The following is an 18,651-nucleotide window of genomic DNA, read 5'->3' on the forward strand; positions in this document are numbered from 1 at the left end:
GGCCAGTTACTCTCCCCCTGCTCAAGAAAGAGAATCACCATGTTAAAAGGTGCCTCTTTGGTATAGAAATCAAATAAATAAAAAGTGCCTCTTTGCCAAGTTAGCAATAGACTGGCTGGAAATTCAGAAACAGCAAAAGAAAATACTCCTTTGCACACCTAATGTTTATGGGATTTTCGGCCACAAGATATGCCGATGACCTCTGGCTGAAGCAGTGTTAAAAGAGGATTAGCAAACGCCTGGAGAAGGAAAGGTCTATAGACACCATGATGGCTCTATGGAACCTCCATGACCAGAGGTAGTCTACCCCCGAATATGAGTTGCTACCCCCCAATATGAGTTGCTAGGGGGCAACAGAGGGAGAGAGCTGTCACCTGCATGTCCTAGGAGAGGAGAGCTGGTCTTGCGGGAGCCAGCATGACTTGTCCCCTTTGCTAAGCAGGGTCCGCCCTGGTTGCATATGAATGGGAGACTAGAAATGTGAGCACTGTAAGAGATTCCCCTCAGGGAATGGAGCCGCTCTGGGAAGAGCATCTAGGTTCCAAGCCCCCTCCCTGGCAGCATCTTCAGGATAGGGCTGAGAGAGAGAGATTCCTGCTGCCTGCAACCTGGGAGAAGCCGCTGCCAGTCTGGGAAGACAATACTGAGCTAGATGGACCAAGGGTCTGACTCAGTATATGGCAGCTTCCTATGTTCCTAGTACTGGTGGGCTGCCTGGAGGGATCTGGCTGTCGGAAACTGGGTATTGGGCTCTCCTGTGATCTTCCTCTCTTCCCCTTCCAGAAGAGCTCCTTCATCATGCTGTCCAACATCCAGGCAGCGGAGAAGGTGGAAGAGAAGAGCTTCGGCAACTCGCACGTCATGCAGATCGTCTACGCCAATGAGGCTGGGCAGGCAGAGACAGCCTACCTGCAGTGCAAGGTAGGTGGAGGCAGCTGAGGGCAGTGGGTGGTCCAGCCGGAGATTGAGAGGCAGAATCGGCCTGTGGACCGCAGTCAGCCGTGTGTCATGGTGGTGGATCCAGCAAGCATCTGTCCTACTGGGTCCATCTAGGCACAGTCCAGGTGCCGGATTTAGCTTGTCCTCGAGAGCACAGGGGGGTCTCCCAGGGCCACCAGGAAGGCTAGGGAAACAGATCCCATTACTCCTTCAAACACTAGTCCAGGGGCTCTCCAAGTTGGGGTATTGGGACTCAGACTTGTTGAACTACAACTGACACTAGGAATGTAGGAAGCTGCCTTATACCACCAGGTCCATCTTGCTCAGTATTGTCTGAAAAGTGACGTTCCCCCAGGGATCTGTACTGGGACCGGTGCTTCTTAATTTATTCATAAATGATCTAGAAGCAGGGATAAGCAGCGATGTGGCCAGATTTGCAGATGATACCAAACTCTTCCGGGTAGTGAAATCCAAAACAGATTGTGAGCAGCTCCAAAAGGATCTCTCCGAACTGGGGGAGTGGGCGACAAAATGGCAAATGCGGTTCAGTGTTAGCAAGTGTAAAGTGATACACATTGGGACGGAAAACCCCAACTTCAAGTATATGCTGATGGGATCTGAGCAGTCGGTGACTGGCCAGGAGAGGGATCTTGGGGTTGTAGTGGACAGCTCATTGAAAGTGTCGACTCAATGTGTGGCAGCTGTGAAAAAGGCCAATTCCATGCTAGGGATCATTAGGAAGGGGACTGAAAATAAAACTGCTAGTATTATAATGCTCTTGTACAAAACAATGGTGCGGCCACACCTGGAGTACTGTGTACAATTCTGGTCACCACACCTAAAAAGGGACATTGTAGAACTGGAAAAGATGCAGAAGAGGGCAACCAAGATGATAGAGTACCTTCCTTAGGAGGCAAGACTACAACACCTGGGGCTATTTAGTTTAGAAAAAAGACGACTGCGGGGAGACAGGATAGAGGTCTATAAAATCATGCATGGTGTGGAGAATGTGGGTAGAGAGAAATTCTTCTCCCTCTTACATAACACTAAAACCAGGGCTCATACCATGAAATTGATTGCTAGGAAATTTAGGACCAACTGATGGAGGTACTTTTTCACACAACGCATAATCCACTTGTGGAATTCTCTGCCATAAGATGTGGTGACAGCCAACAACCTGGATGGCTTGAAGAGGGGTTTGGATAACTTCATGGAGGAGAAGTCTATCAACGTCTACTAGTTGGAGGGTTACAGGCCACCTCCAGCCTCAAAGACAGGGTGCCTCTGAGTACCAGCTGCAGGGGAGTAGCAGCAGGAGAGAGGGCATGCCTTTGTCTCTTGCCTGTGAGCTTCTCAGGGGCATCTGGTGGGCCACTGTGTGAAACAGGAGGCTGGACTAGATGGGCCTCCTTGGGCCTGATCCGGCAGGGCTGTTCTTATGTGTAGTTTCCTATCCAAATGGAAACAAAGGCAGAGCCTGCTTCTCAAGGGGGACAATTCATGCTCACTTCCACAAGATCAACTCTCCTCCTCCTATGATGACGATGAGCTTCCCCTCAGAAGCTGCTGCCCAGTGAGTCAGATCATGCTCCATCTAGCTCAGTACTGTCTACCCAGACTGGCAGCAGCTCTCCAAGGTTTCAGGCAGGAGTCTCTCCCAGCCCTACCTAGAGGAGATGCTGCCAGGGAGTGAACCCAGGACCTTCTGGATATTCTACCATTGAGCTATGGTCCCCATCCCCAACTAACTTAGGAGAACAGGAACCTGCCGTAAACCTAGCCAAACCCTTTCGTCCATCTACAACACTGACCGGCAGCAGCTCTCTGGAGTTTCAGGCAGGAGTCGTTCCCAGCCCTAGCTTTGATGCTGCCCTCTCCATGTTTAATGGTTCAACTCCCTGGATGACACAGAGCAATGCGTTGCTCGGGGAGGAAGGTAACATTGAGAAAAGCTGCTGCCTGCAGAGTCAGGCTCTTGGTCCAGATCCAGCTCAGTGCGGTCTCCACTGCTCCAGCCTCCTGCCAGGAAAGGGTCAACCCACCCACTGGGTCCCTCTCCCTGAGCTGGTCATATGCCACCTGATCTTGCACCCAGTAATCCCGCGATGTCCCGTGTGGGTTTCCCCAGTGCGTCAACGAACTCAACCAGTGGCTGTCGGCCCTGCGGAAGGTCTGCGTGAATAACACGGGGATGCTCTGCTCCTACCATCCGGGCGTCTTCCGGGGAGACAAGTGGAGCTGCTGCCACCAGAAGGACAAAACAGGTATTGCATCCCTCACTGGTACGGTTGGCGTCTGGCCGTCACAGCAAGGCAGCTTCCAACATCTAGATACGGAAGTAAAATGAGAGGCCCGGCAACACACACAATATCAACTGGGTGTGGTTGTTTATTGTGAGTCATCAAGCCTAAAACGGGAGGATACTACTAGGCACTACAACACATACTACGAGCAACAACGATGCTCCTCCACCAAAGTTCTCAAAGCGGTTGGCACAGACAAATAAATAATGCATCAGTGAGAGGGCCTCCTGCCCCCAAAGGGCTCACAATCTAAAAGGAAACAGAAGGCCGATACCAGCAACAGCCACTGGAGGGATGCTGTGCTGGGGTTGGAGAGGGCCAGTTGCTCTTCCCCTGCTAAATACAAGAGAACCACCACTTTAAAAGGCGTCTCTTGGCTCAGTTAGCAGAGAATAAAGTTAAAGTGTGCCGTTGAGTCGGTGTCAACTCAAGGCGCCCACAGAGCCCTGTGGTTGTCTTTTGGTAGAAAATAGGAGGGGTTCACCATTGCCTCCTCCCATGCAGTATGAGATGATGCCGTTCAGCATCTTCCTGTATCACTGCTGCCCAATATAGGTGTTTCCTATAGTCTGGGAAACATCCCAGCGGGGATTCGAACCAGCTACCTCTGGCTTACTAATGAAGTCATATCCCCGCTGTGCCTTTAGGTGCATGGATAGAGTAAATAAGAAATGCTGAAGAGCCAGTGAGGAATCAAAATCCGACACTTTTTTTTGCCTCCAGGCCTTGGCTGTGACAAAACACGGCATGGAGTAACTCTGCAGGAGTGGAATGACCCCTTGGATCCAGACTTAGAGGCTCACCTGATATTCCAGCACCTGTTAGGAGTACAGGAGCTGATGAGGTGAGTTGGATGGTCAGGCCCTTGAGGACTAGAGACATATTTTGGCTGCTGTTGTTTTATATCCTTGTGTGCTGTGTCATATGTTTAACATTATGAAACATATCTAAGCTGGTTACTTTTTCAAAGGAGTGTGGTGGACTGGAATTGAGCCAGAAAGCTTACCAGCAAAACAAAAAAACCTGCACACCAGATCCAGTTTCCCAACATTTAACGGTTCAGCTCCCTGGATGGCACAGACTGATTAATTGCTCAGGGAGGTAGTAGGAAACGCTGAGAAAAGCTGCTGCCTACCGAGTCAGACCATTGGTCCAGCCAGCTCAGCATTGTCTACACTGGCTGGCAGCAGCTCTCCCAAGGATTCAGGCAGGAGTTTCTCTCAGCCTTACCTGGAGATGCTGCCAGGGAGTGAACTTGGGAGCTTCTGCTGGCAAAGCAGATGCTCTGCCACAGTCCCAACCCTAAGGGGACTATCTTATAGCACACACATGTAGTCACCCATCCAAATACCAACCAGGGCAGACCCTGCTGAGCAAAGGGACAAGTCATGCTATCTGCCACAAGACCAGCTCTCCTCCCCTGGAGGTGAGCAATTTGACTAGAGCAACTCCAGTAGATTAAGCGTTGTACAAATGCTCTAGCAGTGTAGGCTAGGCCCTGACACCCCTTCTCCCATGGAGCTAATTGCAGGACTGTCCCGGTCTTGGCGAAGGGACGTGATGCCCTGGGGTGCTCACCCTTCTGGGTCTCCTGTGTGCTGGAGGCAGGGTCATCCAAGGCTGTGAGGGAGGCTGCAGGGGTCTTCATGCAAGGGCCAGGGGACCCAGATCCCACCCACCCCCCATCTCTGGAGGCACACGGGGCCTCTGGCCACTAGGCCAGCATATCTTTGCTGGCAGCATCAATACACCACAAAGAACCCTTGACTCTGGGGCGGCTGGGGCCTGGAGCCGGGTGGGGGCCCATCATCTCCTGCAGCTGGCTCTGGCTCTCTCCTACTCCCGAGGAGTCCTTTCCAGCCAAGCACTCCTCCTGGCGTCCAGCCGCGACCTTCCGGTACTGCCACATCAGGGGCTTCGGGTCTGGCCCTGGGGGCTGGCTCTCAGGAGTCACTGGGTCATTGGCGATGGGCTCTTCGGTTTCCGGAATGCGGCCTGTGTCGGCTGCTCGGTCTGGGTGTGAGATGGCTTGGGCGTCTGGCTCATGGGGTCCGCCCCCTCCCCAGGCTCATAGCCTTCTTCCGGGGTTGCCATTTCCTCTTTCCTGGGAAGCTCCTCTGCCACAAGCGCCCCCTGGTTCTGGTGGGCCTCCTCCTCGTCCTGGTGGGACTCTCATTTGGACATTGTGTCCAGGCCGGTCTCTCCCCCCCGCCCCCCGATGGCTCCTCCTCGGGGAAACCAGGGTGGATCCTGTCTGACAAGGATGCCCGTTGCAAAGATAACCTCCTCGTTTTCTTGCTATCCCAAGGGGAAGGTACCTGGAGTTGCGGAGTCTGGAGCAAGGTGGAAACCCCGGCCTGAACCCAAGTGAAGGTAGGGCTCCGAAATGTGGCTGGTGGTAGGATTTGGGGTGTCTTCTTGTTCCCCTCACAAGTGTGGTGTTCTGGGTAGCGGCCTAGACTCCATATAAGACAGCTTCATAAGAACGTAAGATGCTGCCTGCTACCGAGTCCAGCCCTTGCTCCATCTAGCTCAGGATGGGCTGCACTGACTGGCAGCAGCTCTCCAAGGTTTCAGGGAGGAATCCTTCCCAGTCCTACCTGGTAGGGGTGTGCACGGAACTGGTCCGGCACTGGGGTGGGGGGTTCCAATAAAAACAGGGGGGCTCTACTCACCCCTTCCAGTAAAAAAACGTATTTCTTGTACTAATTGGGCGGCAGGGTGCCGCCCGCTTCAATCTCCTTGCGCGGGCTCCTCGTATCCATCGGGGCGGCAGGATCGCTCCAGTCCCTGCCGCCCCCTTCAAGTTAAGTCCCCCTCGGCTGGCGGCCGCCCCCTGAAGTTCCCCAGGGGTCCCCCGCCACCCCCTTCTTTCCAAAACTACCCCCATTACCAGAGGACGGCAGGAGAACTCCCTGCCGTCCCCTTCCCCCTTGCCGGCTGGGCGTGTGCGCGAAAGGCTTCCTAGAAGCCATTTGCAGCCCAGCCGGCAAGGCGAGCGGACGGCAGGGAGTTCTCCCGCCGCCCGCTCGCTAAAGTAAGCGCTCACATGTGTTTCTAGTGTGTTCTAGGCATTAAAAGTAGCACAAATATATAGTACTCAATGTATATCACTATATATTGTGAAGTGTGTGTGTGTATTCAGTGAAATGTATTTCTAGGCAGCATACTTATTTTGAAATCTCTCTCTACTCCTTCCAGGATTACAATAAATAAGGATACAAAAGTACCAAATGCCTGCCTATTTACCATCAACAAGGAGGACCACACACTTGGGAACATCATTAAGTCGTCAGTAATGATGCTTGTTTTACAATAAAAATGTATTGTGTTGCAGAAAACCAGCATCTGGCGAAAACTGGGGAGATTGCCAAGGGAGTTACAGGTTGCTAAAACATGTCGTAGAATTAAAGTGGCCTAATGTTGTTTCTGTTGCTCCAGCCACAGATTATAACTGATGTATAGATTCCTAAAAATAATGCACTGGTTGGGGAATGACCTGCGTCTCATTTCACGTATTTATTTAGTACATTTATATACTGCCCCATACAAAAAAGTCCCTGGGCAGTTCACAATATAAGACCAATTAAAACATTAACAGAATTAATGTAATCCAGAAACCTTGATCTGGCTGTTGTTGTCTGCATCCTGGCTTGGTCAGAATTTGGGCTAACTAGCAAAACTGCTATCCTGCCCTACTGAAAGAATGACTGAATGCAAGGAATGGTTAGATTGCTCTGTTTCCTCTTTTCTCCCATGTTAAATCTTAGGTTGTAAACTTCCTTGCTTGTACTCTAGAATGCTGCAATGTAAGCATAATCCAACAATAACATCATCTTAAATGTTTCTCTTTCTTTCCAGGCAGTTATTGAAAGACCCCCAAGTACTCTTTGCTGGGTATAAGGTCCCACACCCCCTTGAGCATAAGATCATCATTCGGGTTCAGACCACTCCCGATTACAGTCCCCAAGAAGCTTTCACCAGTGCCATCACAGATCTCATCAGTGAGCTCTCTCTCCTGGAGGAAAGGTTCCGGGTAAGACAGCACTGCTTTCATGGGACGGGCGGGGGGTGGCCTATCTGCAGGAAAGGCGCAGCACCTCAAACTTCTGCAGTGCCTCAAACGTTTGGAGTGTGTTGCAGTTTTTTTAGTATCTAGTTTCCTGACTGATCAAGTTGTGGTATCTCTGCAGCTTCTTCTGAGGCAGGGCGGAATTTGGTGACAGCTGCAAGATAAACAGTTATGAAGAAATGGGAAGGGATTCAAACTCTTACTTGTAAATAAGTTTTACTTGTAAATAAGTTGTCTGGCCAGTTCTCTCTTGGGTGTAGGGGAAAGAGAGGTGTAAACATAGTAGGCAGCACAGCTTCCTGTGACAGGACCTCGAATTGACACAATACTGCACCTTCTTTCCTGTTAAAGGCTTAGCTGGAAATTGTAGGGCTTTTTCTCCCAGATGGTTGCTCAGACTTCACTATGGGTCATCTTCTTTCTGTGTCTTCCTTTCAGGTTGCCATCAAAGACAAACAAGAAGGAATTGAATAGCTTACATGGTGTGTTAGCATGTGTCTTGTAAATAGGTTTTCATGTACAGGAGTCTATAATTGTTTATAGTTAAGTTTCTTAGAAGAAACTTTCTTAGAAGCTACAAGTCCTAAATCATCCAGATGTAGATTGTTTTGTTATTTGCTGTCTAATAAATGCCACTGGTTTGTTTGAAAAGATTAGTAATCTCAGCACAAAGTCTGAACATTATTTCTACCCACCCTAAGGATACACATCTAAGACAAACTGCAGCTGACCCAATTAAAAAAGAATGGCTTCCTTGATCTGGTATCAAGTTTTATTAAATACTGTCTTTCTATAAAACAAATACACTTAATACACCAATGAAGCAGTCACAGTTAGAAGCAGGCATTGGCCATAACGAGACAGGGATCCAACCAACCGCTTTGGTGGATTTCCCCCCTCTCCCTTGCATTGATACACGTGAACTTAAAATTCCCCCCCATCTGATTATTTTTGGAATGGTCACAATTACTGCACTACTGAAACAGGACGAAAAATAGGAGCTCCCATTTCAGGGCTGAGCCAGCCCAGTTAGGTCTTCTTCCATATTGCGGCAATGTTGACATCTGTCAGGGCAACCAGGTAAGTGAAAGTGGGGTCTGAGACCACGTTGTTCACCAAGACATCTGTCAGAAGCTCCCCATTTGCCTTCAGTTCTGGCCACTTGAGAATCTGGAAAGAAATGCAATGTGGTTCACTTTTCACAGTAAAGGTAAAGTGTGCAGTTGATGTTGACTCCTGGTGCACACAGAGCCCTGTGGTTGTCTTTGGTAGAATACAGGAGGGGTTTCCCATTGCCTCCTCCCCTGCAGTAGGAGATGATGCCTTTCAGCATCTTCCTATATCACTGCTGCCCGATACAGGTGTTTCATACCAGTGGGGATTTGAACTGGCTTGCTAGTCAAGTCATTTCCCTGCTGCGCCAAGACTACATGTATTGAAAATTTTGCATTCTCACAAAGGAGAGGAGAGCTGGTCTTGTGGCAGCAAGCATGACTTGTCCCCTTAACTAAGCAGGGTCTGCCCTGGTTGCCTATGAAAGGGAGACTAGAAGTATGAGCACTGTAAGAGATTCCCCTCAGGGGATAATGGGGCCACTCTGGGAAGAGCAAGAAGGTTCCAAGTTCCCTCCCTGGCAGCATCTCCAAGATAGGGCTGGGAGAGATTCCTGCCTGCAACCTGGGAGAAGCTGCTGCCAGTCTGTGAAGGTCCAAGGGTCTGACTCAGTATATGGCAGTTTCCTATGTTTTCTGTTTAGCAAACATGAAGTCTACCAAAAAGGCAGTGCCACTTAATTGGGCAACTATGCTGCAAACTGTGATCTATAGACTGGACCAGACATCCTGGAAGAATAAGAGACCCTTCTTTCTAGGCGTTTGGTCAGTGCCTCTACTCTTGAAAAACAGCTTTTAAACACAATTGTAGTGGGCTGTTCTTGCAACCCACTCTTCACACCTCAGGCAGCAGTGAACAGAGCTAAGGAAAGATCCATTTCCTCTGTACCTGTGAAGGTCCTATTCTCGTGGTTGAACTATCTTCCTTGGTAACGCTCAGAGCCGACAAGTGGTTGCTAAGGTCGTACATCCACACGCTTCCTTTCTCGTCACCACAGAACACATACTCTTCTGCTGCAGGAGCAAAAGGAAGCCAAATCAAACCCCTGGTTGTAGTTGGAGGATTTCTTCGGGATACAATTCAAGGGAGCGGGGCTGGCACTTACTTGGGCACGTGCTGAGGGTGAGGTAAGGGAGATCTGTGGAGGACCACTCCAGTTCGGCCAGAATGACAGCCTGCACTGTCCTCTGAGACCCCTTTCCCTGTATGAAAGAGCGGCTCCAGCTCCAGAGGTTGATGGAGGCTGTCTTAGAGCTCTTAGTAACTGCAGGAGAGACAGAGAGAAGCAAGTTTTACTAGTTTGCTACCAGAAAATGTTTTTTTGATAAGATTAGCTGTCAACTGGTGAAGATCTTCAAGGAGTAGGTTAGCACCTCACAATGTGTGTTTTTTAAGACTTGCTTCAAGAGAAAGTGACACACATTATTTGTCTTTAAATTAGAACCCTTGTTACAAACTTGAGAATAAATGTGGTCCTCTTGTCTGAAAATGCTGAATAGGACTCTTGAGAAAAGTAGAAATTCACTATAGAACAGCCACTATATCCCAGGCGCCAAAAAACAAAGACACTCCATTTTTGGCCCCTGGAGTTCTGGATTCAAATCTTCCCTCTGACAAAGCCTTGACCAAGTCACCCTTTATACTATGAAATGGGAACAGGGGCAGGTTTCTGGCCAGGAAGGAGGCCAATGGCTAGCTGGACTTTCAGAACATTAACAGATGTTACACTGTTTCAAACCTTCACCCTCCAAGGCACAGAAAGATCTCATGAGGATGGCAAGGCATTCTCACAGTGGGTAGATGCAGATACAGCCACGTCCCGCCACAACCCCTGACTTGTGAGGGGGAGTTATTCCAAGTGCTAATCCCATTCCAGCTATGCTTGAAAATCCACAGCACCTCGGGAGGGCAGTGTCTTTTAAATGGTATTGCAAAGCAGAGAGTAAACAAGGCATTTGAACGGGATTCTCACAAAAAGTGTCAGAAAACATAAAAGGGGCCTGAGCTGGCATGATGGCACACTTGTTTTCTCAAAAACAAGGGACTTGCATATGGGGCGGTACAAGAAAGTGTCCAGTTTGAAAGGCATTTCCCCTCTTCTCTGTTAAGAAGCAACTTCAAGGAATATGGAAGTGTGACTCTCCCTCTATCTTAGAGCTTTTAAGGCATCAAAGAGAAAGGGAATCAATGCTGCCTCTTCCATTCCTTTCTCACTCACTCACCCCACTTCCACATTTTCCTTCTTTCTGAACCATCGATGCCACCTTGAGCACCACGGAGGAAGGACAGGATAAATATGTAACCAATAAATGGCATAATTCAATCTTCCATACACAGCAATACAAAGAACTCAATAGCCTACCCAAGTAGCTTGTATTTCTGCAGCTCCTTACCAAAAGGAATTAGTACTGGGCTTGATCAAGGGGCTGTACTGATTAAATAAAAGTGACATAGCGTAATTCTTACCCACAATGTCTTCATTCAAAAAGGCAAGGCCGTCCACCCGATGGGCAGATGATGTCTCTTTCCCATCATTAACTGGGAACTGAAACTCCACTTCATAGGATCTGAAAAATTTGGGAAGAGTAGAGAAATTTAAGAGAACGTCTTCTTCATTGTGAACCCCACTGAGGTCGTCTAGGGAGGTCCGTCTCCAGTTGCCGCCGGCTCGGCTGGTGGCCACACAGGGACGGGCTTTCTCAGTTGCTGCCCCAAGGTTATGGAATGTGCTCCCTGCTGAGATACGATCCTCCCCATCTCTGACAATTTTTTTAAAAGCATTTGAAAACCCACCTCTTCTCCCAAGTTTTTTCAGATTTTTAAACATTTAGGTTTTAATCTGTTTTTGACTTTTAAATTGTTTTAAGTCTTGTGTACGTTTTTAACTTGTGTTATGTTATTGTTCGCTGCCCAGAGATGGACGTTTGGGGTGGTGTACAGATTTGATAGATCCGTTTGCAGGTTCCTGTAGCTGTCCACTCAAGTAGCCACAGAACCGTAGTTTCCAGGGATTTTGGACTCAGGCATGAACGACTCACCTGGTTTTCGGCTGCTTTTCATCCAGCCGAATGTCCCAGGCAAAACAACCCTGCTCACAGCCAGCCACCAAGTAGCGGTCAGGGCAAGAGGGCACCAGGGCAATTCTTAAGGGCGTCGCAATCGTCTCCAGCACCAGCAGCTGCCTGAAAAGGAAAGCACATTTCAGTTCTCCTCTTCCATTAAAGGTTTCACCACCACACAGACAGAAAGCACGGCTTCTAGATTCTGTTGCCTTGCTTTGAAACTCTTGCCGACAACAATATTCTTTCAAAAGATAGGGGATAAATATATCATACAAGGGCAAACGTGCAATGTGATTGGACCGTCCAAACTTTTCAGCTGTGGGTGACCAAAATGTAGAGTGGGTGCATTTTAGAGCAATTAAGCAGGCAAAAATAATTCTTAAACATCACAGATGGGAATAGCAAGTAGATATTTCTTGGGAGTTGCTAAACACATCCTAGGCCACCAAGAAAGTCTGTTTCAACAGGATGGGACGCCCAGAACATGCTCATTGGGCTGCACAAAAGTGGGGAAATCTGGCAGGCAAAAATATTATGGACAGGAATAGCAAGGAGGTATTCCTTGGAATACCTATTCACTCTCTGTGATGCCAAGAAAGTAAGCTTGCAATGTGATGAATTTCTAGGACCTGCTGATTGCCAAGGACAAATGTGGAGAATCTGTGCATTTCACAGAGGTATCGCAGACAAAAATATTCCTTTTAAACGACAATGAATATATCTTGTGTTTTATTATTTTTGATGTTGCTATATGCATCTACAGCTATGAAGAAAGTGAATTTTCAGTCACACTGCAGAGCTAAAGGGCACCCTTCTTTGTCCTTACCTTTCTTTGAAATTATAGTTGCTGTCTGGGACACCAATATCCCACATGCATATTTTCTTGTCATAAGATGCAGCTGAAAGGGAGAGAGAGGAAAGTTACATTTTTGTGATAAGGCCGTGACACACAGACAGCCTCACGAAAGACCTCACGCTCTTCTCTGAAATCTGTCCCTTGCTTCCCAGCACTATCAGCTGTGATATATGTCCTTTTGGGGATGGGATCCTAGCCAAGCAATACTGAGCTAGATGGACCCAAGGGCTGACTCAGTAGCAGGAAGCTTCCTGCTCAATTTGCTGAAAAGAGCACCAGTGCATTAAGGCTTTTTACAAAACACCCAGAAGGACCCAGAGAGGAGGACGTACTGAAAAGATGCGTCTCATAGGTTGGGCTAAAGCAGGCTGTGGCAATAGGCTTTCTGTGCGCCTTGATTTCTCCATAGCAATAATCGGCCGTCACGTGAATCAGCTTCACGATTCCTCGCCTCCCAGCAGCGGCCAGAATGTTGTGCCTCTTCTTCCGCCCGTCACTGGTCACCATCGTCAGGGTTGTCCACGTGACTGTGTAGAACTCCTATCGGCGTCACAAACAAACAAACAAACAAACAGGAGCGGGGAGGTGTCAGTTCAGAGAACAGACCACCACACAGAACTACTGAGGAGGTCTGGGCTCTGTAGAAACACTTGCCTCGGGTTAAAGTGGCCAAATATTTGTGTTCAAATTTGTTGAAAGCTGTGCTGGGCCATTACCGACACAAGAAAAGCAGCAATGAATGAACAAACACACAAACACCTCTGGCTCCAGCTAGAATGGTCCGATGAAGCCCAAGGTGCTTTGGGGTGGGAATCGCAGGGGAAGCCCTCAGAGGAACAGAGTCTTTGAGTCATCAAACAGAAACATTCCATGCTGACTGAACTCCAGGTGGGGCCTGCTGTTTGCATGGCTCTGCCTTTTTAAGGAGTTTCACATTCCTTTTAACAGCAGAGATCAAAGACCAGTGTTCCCTGCAACAAGGATACCCAGAAGTTGTGGACTACAAATCCCATCATCCCCAACTGCAACAGCCTTTGGCTGGGGATGATCAGAGTTTGTAGTCAACATTCTGGGAATCCCACAAAACCCTTTGTTGGGTTGAATATGGTGAGTCTCTTGGGGCAGAGGCCTGCCTGTTCTTTCTCTGCCAAGTTTCCTGTGCACAGAAATCGTACTCACAGACATCGTCAGAGTGCTGTGCAGACCCCAAAGGAAAACACAAGCAGCTCAAAACCTGGTTTGCGGGTATGTTTTGGAGCACAAATAAGGACTCTAAAGAATGTTGAGCACAATGAACCTGAGCTCATCCAGACTCAGTAATACTCAGGCCGAAGGGAGGGGTACGCTGAACTGCAGCATGGAGCCAACTGATCAGGAGTAACAGAGGGAGAAGCCTCTCCTCCCTCCCCTTCTGCAGTGGACATTTCGCTGAGGATGCGCTGGCGTCAGGCTGGGGACCCTCCGATGTGGAACCATGAGTGCAGCTGCAGCACAGGGAGGCTGGAGGGTTTCCGGACCCTGCCGGCAGCCCTTCAAGCACACACACACACCCACACACACCCGCAAAACCCTGCAGATAAAGCAGAGTGTCTTGAAGCACAGAACGCTAGAGCTGGTTTTAAGTCACAGTTACAGATCAAAAGATACCCATGAGTTTTGTTCACACCTGGCGCACAAGCACACACACACGTAGGAGTGCCTGCTTCCTTACCTCTCCGGGGACTTTGTGCTTTTTCAAGACGATGCCTGTCTCACAGTCAACCAGGCAGATGGAGTCCCCGCCACAGGTGGCCGCTGTCCTAGAGGAGCTCACCACGGGATCTGAAAGACAAAGGGCACAGTGAGCCCCCTGGGCTTGCCCTCCTGGCCTGCTGGCGCCTCTTCCCCCGAGCGAGCTCTACCTGGGCTGCTCACCTTTCCTCGTCCCACACTCCTGCGGCGGCTCAAAGACACAGGCCCACAGCTGGGTCTTGAAATCATCGCTGTTGTTTCCTTTACTGTGACACTGTAGAAAATGGACCGGATCCAGGCTGATGGTCTCCTGGAAGAAAGTGGGCCGCTTTAGAGGCAAACCCTGAGGCCAAGGGTCTGAACCGACAGCCTCCATTCTACATGGGAGAGGACTCTTTGTAGCCCCCAAAGAGCTCTTGGACCGAAACAGAATGCTGTGCTGAGACACGGGAGGCCTGGGTTCAAGTCCCTCTTCTGCGGTGAGGCCATCCGCATGGTCCTTGGACAAGGCACTTTTTCCCAGCCTATCTCACATTGTTGATGTGAGAATAAACTGCAATAGATACGTGCCTACCTGTTAAACAGGAACATCGGAAGCTGCCTTATACTGAGTCAGACTATTGCTCTGTCTAGCTCAGAATTGTCTACTCTGACTGGCAGCAGTCCCCAGGGTTTCAGGCTGAAGTCTCTCCCAGCCTTACCAGGAGAGGCTGCCAGGGATGGAGTCTGAGACCGCCTGCATGAAAGCGGATCCTCTGCGGCTGAGCTATGGCCCATCCTAAGCTCATTAGATTTTAAATCTAATTCACTGGCAGAGGGCTGGGGCACTCGTTTTAATCTAGACCAGGGATTCTCAACGTGTGGGTCCCCAGATGTAATTGGACTTCAACTCCCATAATTCCTACCAAAGGCCACTGGGGTTGGGGATTATGGGAGCTGAAGTCCAATCACATCTGGGGACCCACACGTTGAGAAACCCTGATCTAGACCCTCCTGCTGGGCCTCTCCCTGATTCCACTGCATCTATCCCATGTCCTAAGGAGCTAACTTCTGCTCTGTCAGGAGACAGAGGGGATGTTGATTTAGCCACACACACACCCCGACTCTTCAGAAAGACATGTGGCGGGCAATATCTGAGCTGATCATGCCCACCAACTGGGGGTGGCACAGGCACACAACTGGCTGAGGCTGAAAGTTGCAGGGGAGAGGATCGCTGAAAGGTTTGGAGTCAACCCCGCAACATTATCACTGCACTGCTTTGAGAAAAGCAACACCCAAGTTAATTTCTAGAGGACGCTAAGTTTCTTTGCCTGTTTTCACAGCAGATGAGGTGGAGGAATGGTCTGGGCTGTACCATTTCAGGCTGCAGGGGGGGACCTGGCATGAATTGAATGCTCAGGGATGGCGACATTCAGAATTAAAAACAAAAACACACCTTTGTAAAGCTGTAAGACAGAAGGATGGGAGAAAACTAGCACGTCCAGAAGAGGAGGAAGCTAGTACCCTTCTCCCTGACCTCTGATTTCTGAATGCCGGGAACCTTTCTTAAAATAATGAAGAGGTAAAGCCCAGACCCGGCTTTCAACACCTAATGCAAATGCTAATTGCAGGACAGACCTATTTGACTGCAAAGCAATGCATGTAATGCGATACCTTTTTTTCTCCCTTTGGATCATAGGTATCAGGACTGCACAACTTTGGCTATCCAGCTCTTTTTGGACTACAGCTCCCATCATCCCCAGCCAGTGGCCAACCAGCCAGGGGTGATGGAAGCTGTAGTCCAACATCTGCAGGAGGGGCGAAACTGTGCAGCCCCGACACATATGCTCCAATATGTGTCTTGGATGTTGTACATCACGTATTCATGGTTTCCAAAAACGCGCTCATGAGGGAAATATCGGATTTTTGTGGATGGACATCCTTTCCCTGCTGAGAGGCTCCCTTCCAGATTCACGCTTGCTGGAATTCAGATACAGACACTCCCACACACCCCTCGACCTTGGGAAGACCCTCCCTGTCTTCCAGGATCCATTGATTTCGGCCAGCCCTCAATTGAACATCAAAAGGTGACCATGCAATGCTCTCGCTCTCCCGGTACCTCGCCTTCCAAGTCCTTAACCGGGGTGCTACCAACATCTCTGGCATCCTCCTCCTCCTCGTGCTCCTCTTTCCGCTGGCTGGACCTTTTGTGACTCTGTGCTTTCGGGAGCCGCCCTCCGTTCCGCTGGGCGCCTTCTGAATCCCGGGCAGGCTGGGACTCCTTGGCCTGCAGGCGGGGTGCTCTCGGCCCCTCGGGCCTGCGCTCGTCCTGCAAGCGGCTGGCCTTCTGGGGGCTGGGGGCAGCTTCGCCCCCCTTGGGGCTGCTCTGGGAGCGGGACCTCTTGCTGGCAGCTGCTCCTCCTTTAGGCCAGGCCCCTTTCCTCTTGCTGGGGGTGACTGTGCCCTGTGGGAAGGAAAGGCCAGGCACAGCCAGTTACCGCCTCTCGAATGGGGGGAACACGGGAAGCTGCCCTAGATCAAGGCCAACCATGGCTCCATTGAGCTCAGTACTGCCTGCTCTGACTGGCAGGGTCCTGGCAGGGGTCTTCCCCAGCCCCACCGGGAGATGCTGCCAGGGACTGAACCTGGGACCTTCTCCATGCCAAGCAGAGGTTCCACCACTGAGCAAGGGCCCCGTCTCCAAAGGGGAGCATCTAACCGCAGACCGGGCCCACCAAGCCCAGTGCAAACCAGAGCAGGCCCTGCCGACAAATTTATCTCATCCATTTTCACAGCAAACCCAAGAAGATATTAGACAACCCAGTTTTAATACCTGAGGCTCATGAATATATGGCACTCATCCCAAGAGAGATCACTGGTCCATCTAGCCTACCATCTGGGCTGTAGCTCAGTGGAAGAGCATCTGCTTGGCATGCAGAAGGTCCCAGGTTCCATCCCTGGCTGGCAGCATCTCCAGGTAGGGCTGGGAGAGACTCCTGCCTGAAGCCCCGGAGGGGTCACTGCCAGCCAGTGTGGACAAGACTGAAAAGGCTGCATCAAGGGGCTGGCTTGGTAGAAGACAGCTTCCAAAGTGCTCTGACTAGCAGAATCTTTCTGGGGGTCTCAGGAGAAGGGTCTTTCTCAGAAACTTTTCACCCAAAGTGTCAAGAGCTGACCTCTCTGCAAGGAGAGTATAAGGCTTCACTGTTTTTCAAGCAAGGGCCACTTTAGCAAAAAAACAAACAAACATCAAAACAAACACCAAACAAAACCCTTCAATGTGTGAGCCGCTTCCCATCTTGCTGACCTCCGCACAGTACTGTGCTTTTCTCACGGCTGGGAGGACCCTGTTAGAGAGACGGAACCCTCTCTAAAGAGCTTGAGGAGGAAAGTGCTGGGAAGGATGACTCCTCCCAGCACTTGAGGTCCACCTCCCAAGATGGTGCAGGGGCTCAAACAGCCTTAGGAGCATCAGAGCAGCTCTGCTGGATGGGGCCCAAGGCCTACCCAGTCCAGCATCCTGTTTCACACAGTGGCCCACAGGACCTGCCCTGTTGCCCTGAAAGGAGCCCTCTGGTGCTGGGCAAAGAACGGCACTGCAAGCTGCCAGGGGAACTGCGGTGATTCAGCTTTGGCTGAAGCATCACACAGGCCCCGTACACCATTAATCAAGGGCGGGGGGCACTTAGGGTTGATACAGGAGCTGTCACTGATGCCGGGCCTTGCAAGGGGGAAAAAGCTATGTTGAGACGCAGTAGAGGTCTATCAATACTTGTTGCCATAGAAGGTAATTTATTAGTGACCTGTGCCCTCTCCCTGAAGAGGCCATGAAGAACTTGAATGACCTCAAGAGAAACCACCCACTGGCAGGCAGGAGGGGGACATATTCATTTCACTGAAGTGCTGAATCCAAGGGTTCCCTTGCAGAGTTCTGACCTGAGTAATAACCTTATTTTCAGTCTCTGTGGTATCTTCTGCAATTTCTTCTTCCTTCACCACTTCTTCTTCTTCTTCTTCTTCTTCTTCTTCTTCTTCTTCTTCTTCTTCTTCTTCTTCTTCTTCTTCTTCTTCTTCCTCCTCCATTTCTTCTACTTCAGGAGCAGGGTTCTCTTCCTGATTTATCAGTGAGGTCAGGAATTCCTCTGCAATCATTTTCACCTAATGGAAGAAGAGATCAGAAAATGGCCACATTTTAATGAGGCAGAGGCTTCAAGTCAACATACCTCCTTCCTTTGAACTGTTAATTACTTCAAACACCTTGAAGCAGTTTCAGACTTGAAAGATCCAGTTTCCTAAAGGAGGATCTTTAGGTTTCCACCAACAGGCGATTTCTCATTAAGCAGAATGTCCGGCTACACGTCCCTGACTCCTTTACCCAGCCTGGCTAGGCTTATCAGGACCGGCCTCAGAGCAGGGACAGGGAGGGGGTTGAGCATCACCATGTGCTTCCTCCATCTCAGGCTGCTGGCTCCTTGTGTCTGCCCCTCTCGGGGGCCCTCGACACTCTCTACCAGCCAGCCTTTCATCTTTGGCTGGCTCCATATATGCCTTCTCACAGGCTAGGCATCATCTGCCCCCAATTATGGGGCCAAACCC

At 49.9% G+C, this 18,651-nt stretch overlaps 2 protein-coding genes across 9 annotated transcripts in view; one reads left to right on the forward strand and one right to left on the reverse strand.

The window, feature by feature from the left end:
- Positions 1–7,239, forward strand: part of LOC128336215 (ras GTPase-activating protein 4-like) — a 78,718-nt gene extending 71,479 nt beyond the window's left edge. Inside the window, exons 17-22 of one of the 2 annotated variants that reach the window (XM_053275542.1) lie at positions 784–921; positions 3,068–3,203; positions 3,966–4,086; positions 5,551–5,615; positions 6,444–6,627; positions 7,104–7,239. In XM_053275542.1, coding sequence (XP_053131517.1) covers positions 784–921; positions 3,068–3,203; positions 3,966–4,086; positions 5,551–5,615; positions 6,444–6,454 — 471 coding nt within the window. In that variant the 3' untranslated portion in view covers positions 6,455–6,627; positions 7,104–7,239. The remainder of the gene's footprint in view (positions 1–783; positions 922–3,067; positions 3,204–3,965; positions 4,087–5,550; positions 5,616–6,443; positions 6,628–7,103) is intronic. The other variant, XM_053275541.1, reaches the window with a different exon arrangement.
- An 833-nt stretch (positions 7,240–8,072) lies between these two features.
- Positions 8,073–18,651, reverse strand: part of LRWD1 (leucine rich repeats and WD repeat domain containing 1) — a 46,635-nt gene continuing 36,056 nt past the window's right edge. For 5 of the 7 annotated variants that reach the window (XM_053275538.1, XM_053275539.1, XM_053275533.1 and 2 more), the window contains 11 exons: positions 17,992–18,213; positions 16,175–16,519; positions 14,260–14,386; positions 14,057–14,166; positions 12,678–12,885; positions 12,316–12,388; positions 11,466–11,609; positions 10,894–10,994; positions 9,533–9,691; positions 9,316–9,440; positions 8,073–8,484 (listed from right to left, as the gene is read on the reverse strand). In XM_053275538.1, the coding sequence (XP_053131513.1) occupies positions 8,344–8,484; positions 9,316–9,440; positions 9,533–9,691; positions 10,894–10,994; positions 11,466–11,609; positions 12,316–12,388; positions 12,678–12,885; positions 14,057–14,166; positions 14,260–14,386; positions 16,175–16,519; positions 17,992–18,213 (1,755 nt within the window). In that variant the 3' untranslated portion in view covers positions 8,073–8,343. The remainder of the gene's footprint in view (positions 8,485–9,315; positions 9,441–9,532; positions 9,692–10,893; positions 10,995–11,465; positions 11,610–12,315; positions 12,389–12,677; positions 12,886–14,056; positions 14,167–14,259; positions 14,387–16,174; positions 16,520–17,991; positions 18,214–18,651) is intronic. The other 2 variants (XM_053275536.1, XM_053275537.1) reach the window with 2 other exon arrangements.

This window comes from Hemicordylus capensis, chromosome 12, assembly GCF_027244095.1.
Source record: "Hemicordylus capensis ecotype Gifberg chromosome 12, rHemCap1.1.pri, whole genome shotgun sequence".
NCBI lineage: Eukaryota > Metazoa > Chordata > Lepidosauria > Squamata > Cordylidae > Hemicordylus > Hemicordylus capensis.